Source organism: Hyla sarda, chromosome 1, assembly GCF_029499605.1.
Source record: "Hyla sarda isolate aHylSar1 chromosome 1, aHylSar1.hap1, whole genome shotgun sequence".
NCBI lineage: Eukaryota > Metazoa > Chordata > Amphibia > Anura > Hylidae > Hyla > Hyla sarda.
Genome location: NC_079189.1, coordinates 548380914 through 548401963, shown reverse-complemented (window position 1 = coordinate 548401963; position 21050 = coordinate 548380914). Strand labels below are relative to the sequence as shown.

General features: G+C 42.7%; 1 protein-coding gene across 1 annotated transcript in view; it reads left to right on the top strand.

The window, feature by feature from the left end:
- CMYA5 (cardiomyopathy associated 5) overlaps positions 1–21050 on the top strand; it is a 101694-nt gene that overhangs the window by 52403 nt on the left and 28241 nt on the right. Inside the window, exons 12-13 of the mRNA XM_056522980.1 lie at positions 16716–16865; positions 17409–17555. Coding sequence (XP_056378955.1) covers positions 16716–16865; positions 17409–17555 — 297 coding nt within the window. The remainder of the gene's footprint in view (positions 1–16715; positions 16866–17408; positions 17556–21050) is intronic.

The window sequence follows — 21050 nt, the reverse complement described above, 5'->3', positions numbered from 1 at the left end:
AGTTAGTGCCATACACTGCCCAGATATATAGTGTATATAGTATTCAGTTAGTGCCATACACTGCCCAGATATATAGTGTATATAGTATTCAGTTAGTGCCATACACTGCCCAGATATATAGTGTATATAGTATTCAGTTAGTGCCATACACTGCCCAGATATATAGTGTATATAGTATTCAGTTAGTGCCATACACTGCCCAGATATATAGTGTATATAGTATTCAGTTAGTGCCATACACTGCCCAGATATATAGTGTACCGTATATAGTATTCAGTTAGTGCCATACACTGCCCAGATGTATAGTGTATATAGTATTCAGTTAGTGCCATACACTGCCCAGATATATAGTGTATATAGTATTCAGTTAGTGCCATACACTGCCCAGATATATAGTGCATTTAGTATACAGTTAGTGCCATACACTGCCCAGATATATAGTGCATTTAGTATACAGTTAGTGCCATTCATGGCCAGACTACAAAGCAGAAACTCTGTATAGTAGTGATCTTCAACCTCCGGACCTCCAGATGTTGCAAAACTACAACTCCCAGCATGCCCGGACAGCCAACGGCTGTCCAGGCATGCTGGGAGTTGTAGTTTTGCAGCATCTGGAGGTCCACAGGTTGGAGACCACTGCTGTATAGGATACCCCTCAATCCTCCGGATTCTGATGTATTAACACTTTAATCCTGTGAAACTATTCCCTAAATCTTAATATTTGTGAGTAGGATAAGAAGCCCAGAGAAAAAAATAGCTTATTATGTGAAATTTGGAATTTACAAGGAGTAGACTTTAAAGCGTACCTGTCAGATCCAACAGTAAAACATATTTTTTAAATATATCACTCAGTACCTAATCCTGACAATGTACATCAAATTTTTATGTGTCTAGCACCTTTATTTATTTTTTAATTGCACTTTTAATTTAGCTGACTAGTCTGAATTCCTCTCAAAGGGAGGGGGCGTGACCTCACTGTGCAGGTCTCCGCCCCCTCCCTCAGTATGCTGTCTGCTCACATCTCCCCTAGCATTAGCAAAACTACAACTCCCAGCTTGTCCTCACTGACAGTAGCGGGACACAAGTTGCCAGTGGGAAGATTTTTCCTTCAGTTGTGAGCCCTGTGCTCACAGCTGTCAATCAAGGAAGTGTGTCCATGACATAGGTGATGACGCATGGACACAGCAGGACTAGTGTGTGTCCAAGCAGGAAGGGGGGGGGGGGGCAGTTATTTGACTGGCTTTTTCAGTATGAAATACTTAAAATGTTCCAATGGAAACCTATTGGTTTTGCATACTTTACAAAATATCAAAAGTTTTTGGATCTGACAGTGCCCATTTAAATAACAATATTTGGCAAGTGCCCATTTACGCTTACACCATGACTATTTTGTTAACAATATTTAAGTTGTACTGGCTAGTGTCAAACAAGTTGTTACGCCGAGCGCTCCGGGTCCCCGTTCCTCCCCGGAGCGCTCGCCTCATCCTCGTTGCTGCAGCGCCCCGGTCGGATCCACTGACCGGGTGCGCTGCGGTACCACCTCCAGCCGGGATGCGATTCGCGATGCGGGTGGCGCCCGCTCGCGATGCGCACCCCGGTCCCCGTACCTGACTCGCTCTCCGTCGGTCCTGTCCCGGCGCGCGCGGCCCCGCTCCCTAGGGCGCGCGCGCGCCGGGTCTCTGCGATTTAAAGGGCCACTGCGCCGCTGATTGGCGCAGTGGTTCTAATTAGTGTGTTCACCTGTGCACTCCTTATATATACCTCACTTCCCCTGCACTCCCTCGCCGGATCTTGTTGCCCTTGTGCCTAGTGAAAGCGTTCCCTTGTTTGTTCCTAGCCCGTGTTCCAGACCTCCTGCCGTTGCCCCTGACTACGATCCTTGCTGCCTGCCCCGACCTTCTGCTACGTCCGACCTTGTCTTTGTCTACTCCCTTGTACCGCGCCTATCTTCAGCAGTCAGAGAGGTTGAGCCGTTGCTAGTGGATACGACCTGGTCACTACCGCCGCAGCAAGACCATCCCGCTTTGCGGCGGGCTCTGGTGAAAACCTGTAGTGACTTAGAACCGGTCCACTAGCACGGTCCTCGCCAATCCCTCTCTGGCACAGAGGATCCACCTCCTACCAGCCGGGATCGTGACAGTAGATCCGGCCATGGATTCCGCTGAGGTGCCGCTGTCAAGTCTTGCCGACATTTTCACGATGATCACCCAACAAAATCACCAGCTGGCATACTTGTCCTCCGTGAAACAGCAACTGAAGTCACAGTTACAGCAGCTGCTGTCACTGACACAGCAGCTGCAACTGCAACAAACATCTCCTCCGCCGTCTCCTGCAACTCCTCCGCAGCGTCCGGCCATGGATTCCGCTGAGGTGCCGCTGTCAAGTCTTGCCGACATTTCCACGATGATCACCCAACAAAATCACCAGCTGGCATACTTGTCCACCGTGAAACAGCAACTGAAGTCACAGTTACAGCAGCTGCTGTCACTGTCACAGCAGCTGCAACTGCAACAACCATCTCCTCCGCCGGCTCCTGCAACTCCTCCGCAGCAACCGGCCGCTCCTAACCCCTGCTTGTCCCTGCCGGACAAATTTGATGAGGACTCTAGACTCTGCCGTGGTCTCCTTTCTGGAAAGGCCTTGTCTGGGGCCACACCACTCTGGGACCGCAATGATCCTGCCACAGCCACAGTCCAGTCCTTCTTCGCTGAGGTCCGTGGTGTCTTCGAGGAGCCTGCCCGAGCTTCTTCTGCCGAGACTGCCCTGCTGAACCTGGCCCAGGGTGTTTCTTCCGTTGGCGAGTACGCCATTCAGTTCCGTGCTCTTGCTTCCGAGTTGTCCTGGAATAGTGAGGCTCTCTGCGCGACCTTTAAAAAAGGCCTATCCAGCAACATTAAAGATGTTCTGGCCGCACGAGAGACTCCTGCTAACCTACATGAACTCATTCATCTTGCCACTCGCATTGACATGCGTTTTTCCGGATGGCGTCTGGAGCTCCGCCTGGATATGGACTTTGTTCGCACGAGGCGTTTTTTCTCCCCGGCTCCTCTCTCCTCTGGTCCTCTGCAAACCGTTCCTGTGCCTCCCGCCGTGGAGGCTATGCAAGTTGACCGGTCTCGCTTGACACCTCAAGAGAGGACACGACGCCGCATGGAGAATCTTTGCCTGTACTATGCCGGTACCGAACACTTCCTGAAGGATTGTCCTATCCGTCCTCCCCGCCTGGAAAGACGTACGCTGACTCCGCACAAAGGTGACACAGTTCTTGATGTCAACTCTGCTTCTCCACGCCTTACTGTGCCTGTGCGGATATCTTCCTCTACCTTCTCCTTCTCTACTATGGCCTTCTTGGATTCCGGATCTGCAGGAAATTTTTTTTTGGCCTCTCTTATCAACAGGTTCAACGTCCCTGTGACCAGTCTCGCCGGACCCCTCTACATCAATTGTGTTGACAATGAAAGATTGGACTGTGCCGTGCGTTACCGCACGGAACCCCTCCTAATGTGCATCGGACCTCATCACAAAAAAAAAATTGAGTTTTTTTTCCTCAGGTTCTTTGGCCCCAAGAAGAGGGGGAGACCCAAGGGGGGGGGGGGTACTGTTACGCCGAGCGCTCCGGGTCCCCGTTCCTCCCCGGAGCGCTCGCCTCATCCTCGTTGCTGCAGCGCCCCGGTCGCATCCACTGACCGGGTGCGCTGCGGTACCGCCTCCAGCCGGGATGCGATTCGCGATGCGGGTGGCGCCCGCTCGCGATGCGCACCCCGGTCCCCGTACCTGACTCGCTCTCCGTCGGTCCTGTCCCGGCGCGCGCGGCCCCGCTCCCTAGGGCGCGCGCGCGCCGGGTCTCTGCGATTTAAAGGGCCACTGCGCCGCTGATTGGCGCAGTGGTTCTAATTAGTGTGTTCACCTGTGCACTCCTTATATATACCTCACTTCCCCTGCACTCCCTCGCCGGATCTTGTTGCCCTTGTGCCTAGTGAAAGCGTTCCCTTGTTTGTTCCTAGCCCGTGTTCCAGACCTCCTGCCGTTGCCCCTGACTACGATCCTTGCTGCCTGCCCCGACCTTCTGCTACGTCCGACCTTGTCTTTGTCTACTCCCTTGTACCGCGCCTATCTTCAGCAGTCAGAGAGGTTGAGCCGTTGCTAGTGGATACGACCTGGTCACTACCGCCGCAGCAAGACCATCCCGCTTTGCGGCGGGCTCTGGTGAAAACCTGTAGTGACTTAGAACCGGTCCACTAGCACGGTCCTCGCCAATCCCTCTCTGGCACAGAGGATCCACCTCCTACCAGCCGGGATCGTGACACAAGTGTACATACTATGGGCTACAGCTGGCTAAACATTTAATACATGTCACCTGTATCTGTCATTTTAATGGGACCAGGTGAACATCTGATATGTAATGGGGCCTCCTGATTCTCTCAGTGTCAATGGGGATTAAAGCGGTACTCCTGTGGAAAACAATTTTTTCAAATAAACCATTAAGTTCAAGTTAAACAAATTTGTAAATAACTTACAGGAAGTTGAGTAGTTCTTTTTAGTCTGACCACAGTGCTCTCTGGTGACATCTCTGTCCATGTCAGGAACTTTTCAGAGCAGGAGAGGTTTGCTATGGGGATTTGCTCCTACTCTGGACAGTTCCTGACATGGACAGAGGTGTCAGCAGAGAGCACTGTGGTAAGACAGAAAAGCACAACTCAACTTCCTCTGGACTATACAGAAGCTGATAAGTACCGGAAGTATTAAGATTTTTGAATAGAAGTAATTCACAAATCTGGAGAAAAAAAAAATTTCCACTGGCGTACACCTTCAACCCCTTTCTGCCCTAGGATGTATGCATATGTCCCAGTTGCAAACAGGTTAGCACATAAACGTCCTGGCGATATCCTGCTCAGCGCGATGCGCTGCAGGAAATCGCCAGCAAGATCCAGCTGTCAATCACAGCCGGGGTCTTGCCGCAGCTGCCGAGAACAGGATCGCGCCAGTCTCGGCAGCATTAACCCCATAGATGCTGTGATCAGTCCTGTTCACCAATGGTGATCTCGCGTTGCCATGGCAGCAGGAGCCCAGCTGATGGCCTCCTGTCTGCTTAGTATGGCAGTATGTGAGGTACAGCCTTAGGCTGGATTGCACAGGCTGTTTATCAGTGTAGTACTGACAGGTATACTGTGAGGCATTACTGCAGCATAGTATAACAGGTAAAAAGTGAAAAGTAAAAAAATAAAAGTTTTTTTAAATAAATTAATAAAGTGTAAAAAAAAATAAAAATAAACTAAATGCCCCTTTCCCAATAAAACCCTATATTATTACCCCCTCCCAAAAAAATGCCCAAACCTATACATAATAGGTATTGCCGCATCCATAATGACTTGTACAATAAAACAATAATGGTATTTGTCCCGCACGCATATTTTGATCCAAAACAAGGAATAAAAAAGATCAAAAGGTAGCATGAATCGCAAAAATGGTACCAATAAAAAGTCCAGCTTGTCTCACAAAAAATAAGATCTCACGCAATGCGGTTGGACAAAAAATAAAAGTGTTATGGCTGTCAGAACATGGCAACACAAAAAAGGGGGAAATGGATTTTGTTGAGAGAAGTAAAAAGAACATAAACAGCTATATAAATTTGGTATTGCCATAATCGTACTGACCCACAGAATAAAAACAACATAAGTTTTTTACCATACAGTGAATTCAATAAAAAAAAAAAAATAATATTTACAATATTTTGGAGTTTCACAAAAAATGCTGCATGAATCAACAAGAATTTACTACTAATATAAAGTACAATATGTGGAAAAAAAAAACAGTCTCAGAATCGTGTCGCTAAGTAAAAGCATGTCAGAGGTATTACCACTTAAAGAGATACATGCCAGATTAGAAAAATAGGCTTGGTCATTAACCTGTTGGGGACCACGGATACGCCCTTGCGTCCTGGTACTTAAGGACCAAGGGCATACCTGTACGCATGTGGGAATTTCAACCCCCGCTGCTAGCTGGAAGGGGATCGGAACGGGATGCCTGCTGAAATCATTCAGCAGGCATCCCGTGCAAATGCCTGGGGGGTCCTGAAACCCCCCGCTCCACCCCCCATGTCGGCGATGGCCGCAAATCGCCGATCAATTCAGATCGGCGATTCGTGGAGATTCCGGGCTGATGGGTCTCTGATGACCCGATAGCCCAAAAATAGGGATGATCGGAGCTGTCAGAGACAGCCCTGATCATCCTAAAGGATAGGAGCGAGGTGGCAGGGGTTCCACCTCCTCCTATCCCCTGCGATTGGCCGTTCAGGACAGGGGCGGGGTTGAACGTTCATTTCCCCCACTCTGCCCGCCCCTGGATGTCAGGGCAGAGCGGGGGAAGATGGCGGCGATGTGCGGGGGCCGTTGTGGGGACCGCCGGAGCCGGTTACCTGGGTTCTGGTGGACTGGGGACCAGGGACCGGCAGCTGACAGGAGGCGCAGGCAAGTGGAGGCAGCGATCTTCACTGCTGTATCAAGGAGTTTCAAAACTGCAAATCCCAGCATGCCCAGACAGCCTTTGCCTGCCTGGGCATGCTGGGAGTTGTAGTTTAGCAAAATCTGGAGGGCCACAGTTTGGAGACCACTGTCCTTCAAGATGTTGCAAAAATACAACTCTCAGCATGCCCAGACTATCCAGGCATACTGGGAGTTGTAGTTCTGTAACATATGGCCCTTCAGACAGTCTGAACAGTCTCAGCATGCTGGGAGTTGTAATTTTGCAACATCTGGAAGCGCACTGTTTGGAGACCACTACACAGTGGTGTCCAAACTGTAGCGCTCCAGATGTCAATTCAAAGCATGCCAAGACTGTCCAGGCATGCTGGGAGTTGTAGTTCGGCAATATCTGGCCCTTCAGATGTTGCCGAACCAAAACTCCCAGCATGCCTGGGCAGTCTGGGCTTGCTTTGAGTTGAAATCTTGCAACATCTGGAAGGCTACAGTTTGGTCTCCAAACTGTTCTCCTCCAGTTGTTGCATATCTAAAACTCCTAACATGTCCTTCGGTTGTCTGGGCATGCTGGGAGTTGTAGTATTGCAACAACTGGAGGCGCACTGGTTGGGAAACATTGTCTGTTTCCTAACCCACTGCTTCCCAACCTGTGTGCCTCCTGCTGTTGCAAAACTATAACTCCCAACATGCACTGACAGACCATGCATGCTAGGAGTTGTAGTTTTGCAACAGCTGGGTTGGGAAACACTGAGTTAGGAAACAGACAGTGGTTTGGAAACACTGCGGTAGTCTGTTACCTAACTCAGTGTTTCCCAATCCCAACCAGTGTGCCTCTAGCTGTTGCATAACTACAACTCACAGCGTGCATGGTCTGTCAGCGCATGCTGGGAGTTGGAGTTTTGCCCACCCCCTCCCCCACATGAATGTACAGGGTATATTCACACAGGCAGGGGTTTACAGCAAGTTTCCCGCTCCAAGTTTGAGATGCGGGAAAAATGATGTACAGTACAGTATTTTTGGTGGAGGAGGCAAGTGTAACGCTTGCATCCGGGTACACCCCTATGAAAATCCCTAATTTAGGCCTCAAATGCGCATGGCGCTCTCTCACTTCAGAGCCCTGTCGTATTTCAAGGCAACAGTTTACAGCCACACATTCGGTATCTCCGTACTCGGGAGAAATTGCGCTACAAATTTTGGGGGGCTATTTCTCCTTTTACCCCTTATGAAAAGGTAAAGTTGGGGTCTACACCAGCATGTTAGTGTAAAATTTTTTTTTTTTTTTTTTTACTCTAACATGCTGGTGTTGCCCCATTCTTTTAATTTTCATAAAAGGTAAAAGGAAATAAAAAAATTTGCAAGACAATTTCTCCCAAGTACGAAAATACCCCATATGTGGGCATAAAATGCTCTGCGGGCGCACAACAAGGCTCAGGAGTGAGAGTGCACAATGTTCATTTGAGGCCTAAACTGCTGGTTACAGCGATTCTGACATAAACGCTAAGTAAATAAATACCCACACGTGACCCCATTTTGGAAACTACACCCCTCACAGAAAGTAACAAGGGGTATAGTGAGCCTTAACACCCCACAGGTGACTGACAGATTTTTGAAACAGTGGTCCGTGAAAATGAAGAATGTAATTTTTCATTTGCACAGCCCATTGTTACAAAGATCTGTTAAATGCCAGTATGGTGTAAATGCTCACTACACGCCTTTTTATGTTCCTTGAGGGATGTCGTTTCCCAAATAGTGTGCCATGTGGGGTGTTTTTCACTGTTCTGGCACAATGGAGGCTTCCAAAATGTGACATGCCCCCCCAAAAAAATTTCACCAAAATTTGCTTTCCAAAAGCCCAATGTCGCTCCTTCCCAATGTCCTCTAGTGCACATGCAAATCACTTTACATCCACATATGAGGTATTTCCTTACTCTAGAGAAATTGGGTTACATATTTTTGGAGGCTTTTTCTCCTTTTACCCCTTGTAAAAATAAAAAATATGGGTCTACAAGAACATGTTAGTGTAAAAAATGAAGATTTTGAATTTTCGCCTCCACTTTGCTGCTATTCCTGTGAAACACCTAAAGGGTTAACAAACTTTCTGAACGTCATTTTGAATACGTTGAGGGTGCAGTTTTCATAATGGGGTTCATTATGGGATATTTCTAACATAAAGACCCTCAAATTCACTTCAAAACTGAACTGGTCCCTGAAAAATTCAGATTTTGAAATTTACTTGTAAAATTGCTGCTGAACTTTGACGCCCTCTGATGTCTTCAAAAAGTAAAAACATATCAACTTTATGATGCGAACATAAAGTAGACATATTGTATATGTGAATCAATATATAATTTGTTTGCTATGTCTATTTTCCTTGCAAGCAGAGAGCTTCAAAGTTATAAAAATGCTAAATTTTCAAATTTTTCATGAAACTTTGGAATTTTTCACCAAGAAATGATTCAATTATCGACGAAAATTTACCACTTACATAAAGTAGAATTTGTCACGAAAAAAGTAACTCTGAAACAAATTCATAAGTACAAGCATCCCAGAGTTATTAATGCTTAAAGTGTCAGTGGTCAGAATTGCAAAAAAAATGCTCTGGTCCTTAGGGTCAAAATGGGCTCGGTCCCCAAGGGGTTAAGGTAAAAACAGATAGCATGCTCAAAGGGGAACTCCGGTAGGAATTTTTTTTTTTTAAATCAACTGGTGCAAGAAAATTTTAAAGATTTGTAAATCACTTCTATTAAAAAATCTTAATCCTTCCAGTACTTATCAACTGCTGTATACTACAGATATACTACAGAGAAATTTGTGAAGTTCTTTTCAGTCTGACCACAGTGCTCTCTGCTGACAACTCCGTCCGTGTCAAGAACTGTCCAGAGCAGGAGAGGTTTTCTATGGGGATATGATTCTAATCTGGACTTTTCCTTACACAGACAGAGGTGAAAGTTGAAAGCACTGTTATCAGACAGGAAAGAACTTCACAAATGTCTTTGTTTTATACAGCAGCTAGTAAGTACTGGAAGGATTAAGATTTTTTTTATAGAGTAATTTACAAAGCTGTTTAATTTTCAGGCACCAGTTGATTTGAAAATGTTTATTTTCTACTTCTTTCCACCGGAGTTCCCCTCTAAGGGGTTAAGATTGTGCAAGTTGGATTTCAACTGCTTGATTATTTAGTAGAGATAGGTCACTATCAGAGGAGTTTGGCAAGAGCTTACCTCCCCTCTCTCCATTCGAGATAGTAAATGGCCAAAAACACATCTTATGAATTTGACTTACTCAAATTTACATAATACAGTGAAACCTCTTTGGAAAGTCCACCAAAATTGCACAGAAAAGTGATTTTCTATAGGGGCAGTGTTCTCAAAGTATCATAATTATCTGCAAATTCAAAATGCTGCTATTTCTAAGTGCATTGGAGGGATATTGCAGGAGATAGTCAGGAGGTAGGCTGGAGGTGGATACAATCTAAAAAAGGTAAGATTTGTTTGTTTTACATTTTCTCCTCTTTACAATGGCAGACTTGGTTCAGTACATGAATTGTTGTGCATTTATTTCATGATTCACTCTTTGGAGGTTTGGACGCTTTCAGATCTGTAGACAGTTCTCCATACTGCAGCAGGAAATTGCATTTTTGAAATCTGAGATGTTTAAATTATCTTTTAAACAAACTCAGGCTAGGACTGCTGCAATGCCACTGCCACAGAGTACCCCTAAAAATGGCAGATGGGTTACTGTAGGTTCTGGAAGACTTAGGGTTGTGGATAGAAGACATGTCCCACACACTGTGGTTCTCCATAATTTATTTGCAGCACTCTCAGAATATATGGGCAACATGGATATTGGCTCAAGCACAGAGGGTGAGGAACCATCGACTCCTATGTCTAATGTATGCAAGACTGGTGCAAAGGACAAAAAAGATAAAGTGAAGTCTGAAAGGAAGCAGCTGTTGCTGGGTGATTCAGTCATAAGTGTGGAGCTTACGGAAAATGGTTTTGTGAAATGTCTCCCGGGTGCTACTGCTAATAGAGATAGAAGACATATTCTTAATATTGTTAAGCAAGCAAAGCAGGAAGGGAACATGGATGTTTTTGTCCATTTAGGGACAAATTACCTAGCTTGCAAGGAAGTTTTAGAGGTGAAGGACTCTTTTATCACACTTGGTAATGATTTTGCATCCACTGTTTCATTTTCTGAAGTTCTGCCTGTGCATAATGTTTAGAATGATAGGCAGAGGTGCATTTAGGAATTCAACTTATGGCTTAGTAAATGGTGTCAAGAGCAAGAATTTGGCTTTGTGTCTCATGATAGCTCTACTTGGAATATAAAGGAACTGTACAAAAAAAATGGTTTGCATCTTTCTCTCAAAGGAACGAATGTACTCAGTGAACAATTCCAAGAATTTGCCAAGGAGTATTTAAACTAGAAGGGGGGGGGGGGGCAAAAGAGTTAAAATCCATGAGTCCAATTGCCCCTTGAAACAATGCCAGAACATGTCAGAAGCACATAGGTTAAGAAATAACAAGCTCAGAGTCCTGTCTAAAAATGCTCTCAGTTTAGGTAATAAAACTTGGGTCAATAATGGCATCTGAGAATGTAGATTTAGTGGCTGTTACTGAGACATGGTTTAATGAAAGTAATGACTGGGACATATCCATACCAGGGTACTCTTTATACAGAAGAGACAGAGAAGGAAAGAAAGGAGGAGGAGTGGCCCTATATGAAAGATAGCATAAAATCTAACCTAATAAAAGTTAATGAGGCCAACATATTATCAGTTTGAGTTACATTGCAGTTTGGTAATCAGACAGTAAGTCGTGTAGGTGTGATATATAGACCACCTGGCCAAGTTAAAGAATTAGATGATCTATTAGCTGAAGAAATAGCTAAAATGATAATGAAAGGAGAAGTTATCATTATGGGAGACTTCAATCTTCTGGATATAAACTGGAAAACCAAAATAGCTAGTTCTGCCAGGAGTACAGATATTCTAAATTCCCTACTGGGATAATCTGTACAACAAGTGGTTGAGGAGCCAACCCGGAGGGAGGCCATTTTGGATTTGGTTTTCACAAATGGGGATTTGGTAAATGATGTTATTTTAGGCGAAAGCTTAGGATCTAGTGATCACCAGTCAGTGTGGTTTAATATAAGAACAGTGAAGGAGTCACACCACACAAAAACATAAGTTTTAGATTTTAGAAAAACAGACTTTTCAAAAATGAGATTAGTCATAAATGAGTCTCTATCAGACTGGAACGGATTACATGGAGTCCAGGAGAAATGGGACTACTTAAAAGACACATTATTGAAGACAACAGAAAACTGCATTCGACTTGTCAGTAAAAGCAGAAAAGGAAGAGACCCCTGTGGTACTCAGCAGAAGTGGCCAAAATCATAAAAAACAAAAAGCTAGCATTAAGTAATTATAAAACAACCCAAAGCAATGAAGATAGGGAAATCTACAAGACTAGGCAGAAAGAGGCCAAGCAAGTTATAAGAACTTCTGAAGCGCAGGCAGAAGAAAAACTAGCTCAGTCTGTAAAAAAAAAAGGGTATAAGACATTCTTCAGATATATAAAGGAAAAAAAGGAAATTTAAACATGGAATAACTAAATTAAAAACAAAGGAAGGAAGGAAGGTTTGTGGAAGAGAAGAAAGGGCTAGCCGACTGCCTTAATGAATACTTCTGTTCAGTTTTTAAAGAAGAAAAAGAAGGAAAAGGACCTCAATTAGGGAGGAAGACTAATGAATCGTTTCATGCATGTGTCTTTACAGAGGAAGAGGTTCTACGTTTGCTGTCTAAAGTGAAGACAAATAAGTCACAGGGGCCTGATGGGATACACCCAAAATTATTAAAAGATTATTAAAAGTGGTGAGCTAGCAAAACCATTAACAGACTTATTTAACCAATCACTGGTAGCAGAAGTCGTCCTGGAAGATTGGAAATTAGCAAATGTCGTGCCAATTAACAAGAAAAGTAGTAGGGAGGAATCAAGCAACTATAGGCCAGTAAGTCTGACATCAATAGTGGGGAAATTAATGGAAACCCTACTAAAGGATAGGATTGTGGAACATCTAAAGTCCAAGATGAAAAACAACATGGGTTTATTACTTTTTTGACTGGGTGACTAAAATAATAGATGGCGGAGGGGCAGTAGACATCACATATCTAGATTTTAGTAAGGCTTTTGACACTGTGCCACATAGAAAACTTATCAATAAACTGCATTCATTGAGCTTGGACTTCCATATTGTTGAGTGGATTAGGCCGTGGCTGAGTGACAGACAATAGAAGGTTGTAGTCAATGGAGTATATTCAGAGCAAGGTCTTGTTACCAGTGGGGTACCTCAGGGATCTGTACTGGGACCAATTTTGTTTAATATCTTCATTAGTGATATTGCCATAGTTCTCGATGGTAAGGTAAGTATTTTTGCTGATGACACAAAGATATGTAACAGGGTTGATGTTCCTGGAGGGATACGCCAAATGAAAAAGGATTTAGGAAAACTAGAAGTATGGTCAGAACTCTGGCAACTGAAATTTAATGTGGATAAGTGCAAAATAATGCACCTGTGGCGTAAAAACCCTCGTGCAGAATATAGAATATTTGACACAGTCCTGACCTCAGTATCTGAGGAAAAGGATTTAGGAGTAATTATTTCAGAAGACTTAAAGTTAGGAAGACAATGTAATAGAGCAGCAGGAAACGCTAGCAGAATGCTTGGATGTATAGGGAGAGGTATAAGCAGTATAAAGAGAGAAGTGCTCATGCCGCTGTACAGAACACTGGTGAGACCTCACTTGGAGTATTGTGCGCAGTACTGAAGGCCGTATCTCCAAAAGGATATAGATACTCTAGAGAAAGTTCAAAGAAGAGCTACTAAACTAGTACATGGATTGCAGAATGAAACTTACCAGGAAAGGTTAAAGGACCTTAACATGTATAGCTTGGAAGAAAGAAGAAACAGAGGGGATATGATAGAGACTTTTAAATACATAAAGGTTTTAAATTAGAGGGGAAAATGTTTAAAAGTAATATCAGGAAGTATTACTTTACTGAGAGAGTAATGGATGCATGGAATAGCCTTCCTGCAGAAGTGGTCGCTGCAAATACAGTGAAGGAGTTTAAACATGCATGGGATAAGCATAAGGCTATCCTTCATATAAGATAGGGCCAGGAACTATTGATAGGATTCAGAATATTGGGCAGACTAGATGGGTCAAATGGTTCTTATCTACCAACACATTCTATGTTTCTATAATGTATGGAAGAACTGAAAGTCTGTTATGGTAAAGTTGACTGGTTAATGGTATGGTCTTCTTGAAGAGGTGATCTTTTGCTGATGTTTTATTCTAAATAACATTAGCAAGATAAGGGAATACAACCCATAAATTTCTACCTGTATATCCTGCACATGGCTGACAAAATAAGTCCCCTTTTATCCCTAATATATACCATCACTGTGTGAATGGTGGGAGGCCAACCCCCTGCACATTTCTGACACACACGGTGCCAGTTGCATTAGAGTCAAGAGCTTTACATAGTATGTAAAGTGAAACCCCATTGAAGATTATGTTAAGTAATTGCATACATAGAAATTCCTCTTCTCAACTATCTTCTGCTGCACTGGAGTTCATTCATGTCAGTGGAGGGTAGGACATTGTCTGGGCTTGATCTCTTCCTTTTTTTAATTTTATTTTTTTATTAAACTGACCCCCAGTGGCTGTAAAGGTGTCAATATGCCTTATTCTAAAGTCAGTTGGACCCATTGGCCTACTGTTTAAGGTGTATGATGGCCTTCAGAATCTCCACCAGCTAATGATGTTGCTGGAGAGAAGGGTTGGGCATGCTGGGTTTTTGTCGACTGACCCTTTTGTTTTTTGAAAAGATAAGCTAGAGCCAGAGCAGTCTGGGGGCAGCTCACCCCTCCCCTCCCCATAGATAACACATGGAGTTCAACTATCTCGAATGTTCACGTGTATGGGGAAGTTGGAAAGGATAACTATCAGATGATCGAACACTCGGCCGACAGTTATGAAAATGTATGGGCACCTAAAGACTTGGGAACCAGTCAGCATAGGTCCTTTGTCTTCCCTGCCAAAATTGAATGCATCTACAGTAAGATTTGCCAAACCTACATCTAATGAATTGGACATCGATTAATTTAGTTTTGTAAAAGCCATCCCAGACTGTTTTTTTTGGAGGAATGGATTTTACAAGACTTAAAGGGGTACTCCGGTGAAAACCTTTTTTCTTTTAAATCAACTGGTGCCAGAAAGTGAAACATATTTGTAAATTACTTCTATTAAAAAATCTTAATCCTTCCAGTACTTATTAGCTGCTGAATGCTACAGAGGAAATTCCTTTCTTTTTGGAACACTGATGACATCACGAGCATAGTGCCCTCTGCTGACATCTCTGTCCATTTTAGCAACCGTGCATAGCAGATGTATGCTAAGGGCAGCATGGTGGCTTAGTGGTTAGCACTGCTGCCTTGCAGTGCTGGGGCCTTGGGTTCAAATCCCACTAAGGACAACAATAAATAATGACTTATTATTATTATAATAATGTCAGCCGAGAGCACTGTGCTCGTGATGTCATCAGAGAGAATTCCAAAAAGAAAAAAATTCCTCTGTAGTATTCAGCAGCTAATAAGTACAGGAAGGATTAAGATTTTTTAATAGAAGTAATGTAAAAATCTGTTTAACTTTCCGGAGCCAGTTGATTTAAAAGAAAAAAGGTTTTCACCGGAGTACCCCTTTAACAAATCAACAGCTGATTCATTAGATTCTGGTTTAGAGAATCTTACTGTAGATTTACCCAGCTCTATTCCCTACTCTTAGCATGACAATAAACTAAGCTTTAGAATGTGTCACCAGATTGCCTTGGGCCTATGAAGACTGTTGGGCCTTGTCATCTTCCCAATTTTGCCCTGCTTTCACATATGCAGTAAAGTGAATAACATGTTGGCATAACAGAGTAGAAAATATAGGTTTATTACCATTACTGCATTAAAAGCTGAATTTTATCACCCTGTTATAAGCGCCCATGTGTCCGCCCAGGTTGCATTTCTAGGTTCTAGCTTGTGTGCTCTCATTATTATCGGTCTCAGTATTACCTCTCATATTTTGCTGTCCATTTTACATGTTTACTCAGCAGTTACCTACGAGTGTAATAGATGTTATCTATATTGCTCACACACCCGTCCTCTGAATTGCTGATGCCTTAAGTTTTTTAGCTGAATTCCATGTATCACAGGTCCCCAGACTATTAGTTATTGGAGTATCCTTGGACTGAACACTTTTATAAATCCCCACTGTGATGGGATAAAATAAAAGTATACAGTATATGAATTTTACTGCTCTTTCTTTAAAGCTAAGACACCATCATTATAAACTTAGCCCTTTCATCATTACTAGACAGCTATAAAGCTTTATTTATCCTTATTGCTCAGATTTTGAGGCTATGGGTCCAGGTGTTGTGAGAAGCAGAATATGACTTATTTTAGAATAACAAATGTCTAAGCTGAATATGAGGTAATATGTAATAAATATAGTGGCTTTTTAGGGGATGCATTACTTCAGAATTATTTAGATAGAGTTCATATAAATACAAATTTTGATATATTTATATCTTTTATGGGTGTACATACTATAGAAGCCACATGGCTTCCATAGGGACCCTGAAGGGCGAAGGCCAAGGTCAGGTTGACTACATCCCTTGATTTATTGGGTGGTAAGAAACTAAGATTACTCTCTCCAAAGTCACTTCAGACAAGAGAATGGGGAATGTACGCAAGGATCCTTAAAAGTAGATGGGGCAAGCTGCTGTAAAAAAAGAAATCCTTACAGGGGTTATCCTAAGAAGCTATTCCCTAGCCACAGGCTAAGGGATAACTAGCTAACTGATGGAGGACAGACCACTGGGATCCCCACGGATCATGGCAATGGAGACCCCTTGTCACCTGACTAAACAAAATCACAGCATGCTTGCTTGGCCAATGCTTCATTCATTCTTTATGGGACTTCTTAATATAACAAAGATCAGCACTATTCTCAGAAGTCACATAGGGATTTAAAAGAACAGTTGCTAAGGATGCCACTGCCATATTATTTACTCAGGGAACAAGGAGTCTCGGTTTCTGTGATCAGTGGGGGTCCCACCACTGGGATAGGGGATAGCTATTTATTTTAGGGTAACCCTTTTAATATTATAGTTTTTATTAATACAGTTCCTCAGACACCGAAGTTACAGCCACAAGAGCACAACTCTGCAACCAGCACTTCTATTACTGTGTACTGGACAATGAGTGAGGAAGACATCATTGACTGTTTTCAGGTCTACTGCATGGAGGAGCCTCAAGGGAAAGCTGATGATAATGGTGAGTAAACAGAGGCTGATGGTTGTCAAGCCATACGTCCCTAAAATGTACACCTTCTTGGTTAAATATACTGTATGTGCTCAATCCAACACATCTTACATTCTGATGAACTCTGCTTGACAGCAGCACTATCGTGAACACCTACAGATAAGAAAATTGATCTTAATCTGCTTACCTTAAGGATACATGCACTCTATTAGTTGTTCTTCGCTTATACCTGAAATTGACCGGGTTAGTCTGGTTTATACACCAACAAAGTATTGATGGACTTATTGGCTTCCTATGAAATTGGCCCCAGGGAAATGAGGTGATTGACTACATTATCTATTCAGGACAGAAGAGCATATTGGTACTTTACAATTCTCCTTCCTACAGTAAAAAATGGAAAAAATATCACTACATATAGTCTGTGAATGTACTGTTTGTCTGGAATCCTGTGAAACACAATCCATTGACCTGCGCTGTTATGCTGTATTAGTAGCAGTGAGATTTATGTCTTTGTATATATTTATTTGTGTCTGTTCAATAATCTTATTACCCTAGGTCTGCTGGAGGAATACAGAGTCACAGTAAAGGAAAGTCTCTGCATATTGGAGGACCTTGAGCCAGATAAAAGTTACAGTGTCTGGGTTATGGCCGTAAATTACACCGGCTGCAGCCTGCCCAGCGACAAGTCAATATTCAGGACTGGTATGTGCAAGGCTGATTCTATTAACACTTCGACACATTGCTCAAGGGGACGGAATACCCACCTGTGAAGATAACACCCTTGATAAATTTTACCAATTTCGAAATTTATATTTTTATAGCTGTCTTATATTGTACCAGCAATGGTCAATAATGTGACTGTGAATATGCATGGGAACATTTCAATAATTTGGCTCCTAGATGGTATTTTGAATCTTAGACTGGTATTAAAGGAACATTTCATGCAAACGGATATATTGTGTTATGCTTGGTGCAAAGCTTGAGGGGGCGGTGCATGACATAGGGATTTACAAAAGGCCAAAGAGAGGATCCCTGTCATGCACTGTCCACTGCAGGCTCTGTACATAACATGTAAGAGGGGATAAATGAAACTGTGTAAACCAGAAATCTGGTGATCTCAATGACTGTTTTTATATACAGTATCTGCTCACTGTATCCATTTTGCTTGGAGCCTTCCTTTAGTCCACTGCTAAATCAAAAACTTAAAGGGGTATTCCAGGAAGAAAAAAATAATAATTTTATATTAACTGGCTCCAGAAAGTTAAACAGATTTGTAAATTACTTCTAATAAAAAAAATCTTAATCCTTCCAGTAGTTATCAGCTGCTGAAGTTGAGTTGTTCTTTTCCTTCTGAGAACAGTGCTCTCTGCTGACACATCTGCTTGTCTCAGGAACTGTCCGAAGCATTAGGGGTTTGCTATGGGGATTTGCTCCTACTCTGGACAGTTCCTGAGACAAGCAGAGGTGTAAGCAGAGAGCACTGTAACCAGACAGAAAAGAACAACTGAACTTCAGCAGCAGATAACTACTGGAAGGATTAAGATTTTGTAATAGAAGTAATTTACAAATCTGTTTAACTTTCTGTAGCCAATTGATATAAGAAAATATATATATATATTTCCTGGAATACCCCTTTACCTGTCATCTAGAAATTTCTACAAGGGTGCAGTTAGATTTCACAATCTTTCTTTTGTGATTTTGCTTGTAATAAGTATATATTCTTAGTTCTGGGTGATAAGTAAGGGTCAGAGCTTAAATGAGTAGCACATTCCTTAGAGACATGTCAAACGTGATTGGTAGGGGTCCCATTGCTAAGACCCCCAACAATTGTTAGATAGCGCTGAGAGAACCGCTTGGCTAAGCTCTTCACTTCCCAGCTTGCTGCCTTTTCTGTCTTACTGCAGGAGACCATCACTATTGTAAGTCTATGGAGCCTAGAGTAAGATGGAGGTGACTACAAGTTGGGGAGAGAATTGCACTGCGCCTCTCTCAGCTCTATCTTACAATTTGTAGGGGTCCCAGCACTGAGAACCTGATCAATTGAAACTTATGACATGTCTCTAACATATCAAAAGCTTTTTAAAGTGATAGGGACACTTTAAAGCTTCTGGACACTGATGCATTTGACCTTCTGCTTCACTTTAACCAGTTATGACTTTGTTTTCCACCATATGTGGTGATGATCACATAGTATAGTATAGTATTGGATCTTTAAACAAACCATTTGTTTACATGGTAAAACAGCTCCATTAATAACATGATACCTATACTATGCTAAATGGCTGTCATAGAGACACCTTATGATGTCCCCAATAGTTTTGGTAGGTGGCTGCCCTGGTAACTTATTCTTTTTAAATGGGAATTAGTCACAGTGATCCACTGATAAGTCAGATTTACATGTGAGAACATCACACAGGTGAAGGCTATCATCTCAGGCATGTCACCACTAACTCCCAGAACGGAAGGGCTTATAGTACTCTCAAAGTCGGTGATCAATGTGTTTTTTAATAGTAGTTTACAGACTACTAAAGCTGCCCATAATAACCATAAAGTAACATGAATGCTTTGGTTTTTGCACATCTACATTGATGTTTGTAAGATGATGGTCCCTCAATTATTGTCTCCTGAACAGATGACTCCATGAAACTTGTTCTTGACCCACTGGTGTTCCCATATTGGCATGTGCCAATTGTCCCATCAAGTCTTTGCGTAATGAACTACAATATACATTTTTATATTTACATTTCTAGTCTCCCAAGACTTAGTTGAACATACAAACAGCTTAAGGTGAATATACTGTGAGTAATTCAAGGCAGAGGGGCTCAAATAGCAAACAAGTGTGGGTGGTTATGTGACCGCAGTGCTATTCCTAGTGAGGTGCTGAGTGAGAGTATATGGCAGGCACAGTGTATTTTGGCTAATGACCTGCGAACGTAGATTATACAGGAGAATCTACATTGACTATTGTGCCATTCACTTTTAGCATGAGTATTCCATTGTTTTGGCTACTGCTAAATATTTTATGGATATTTGACAATTACATATCTTTAAATCCAACCCAAAAATAAATTTATTTGGTAAAGAGAAGACTAATGCAAACAAAAGACAATGGGTAGGAGAATCAAAAGAAGATGAACTACACAGATGACGAGAAAATATGAAATAAGAATGTTCATGAGCTGTGTGTACATGGCAAAAAATACAGTAAAAATAATGTGCATAGAAGCATTGAGGAGAGGGCATTGAGGTGAAGGCAGAGCTGGGCAGGACGCAAATCTGCACCTCCCTCAGCCCCCTACACAGCTCCCTCCACGCACCTCCCTCAGCCCCCTACATAGCTCCCTCCACAGCTCCACTCATGTCACCTCAGCCCCGCTCAGGGACGTAGATTTTCATAGCCCTGCTTGCAACTTTCACTCTACACAGGTTTTGATAAATCTCACCCACAGTACCAGAATCAAGCTTGGTTAATATATACACCAAGCCCACTATATTCAGTACCAGGACTAAGCTCATTACATATATGTTGTGCCAGAACCAAGAATATTAGTACCAGAACGAAGTTCATTACATAAATACAGTACAAGAGCCTAGCTCAATACAGAGAGAAATTGCTTGTTAGGTTGTCTCCTGCTATATGTTTATACCATGGTACAATGGTAAATGTATGCTAGGCATTGTTCTTCTCAAAAAGAATATTTCTTCCAAGTACCTCTTAATAAACCAGTCCAATACCTATATGACACAGTCAGAGGGTGAATAAATAAGATGTAAGTGACTCACAGACAGGTGACATATTTTCTGATTGGAATCGTTCCTTTTCTTAGCTCATGCCTCTATGATGACTTTTTCTGTACATGACTACTTTCTGCAGGTTGTGCAACACAGAAGCTCCTTAAGTTACCCTCTATACTAAGACCAATAACTCATAGTGAATTTATTAGCACCACACACTGTGCCACTTAGAATATATTAGTGCCATACACTGTGGCCACTGGAAATAATTTTGCCAAACAATGCATCCTTTAAATATATTGTCACACAATATGCCCCCTAAAAATAGTGCCAAAAACTGTGCCAGCCCAAAAAAATACTGCAACACACTGCCTCCTCATAGCATTGACACACATGGTACCCTGCTAGTACACCATCACGCAGTGGCTCCTTGATATAATAATGCTACATACTGTGCACTAT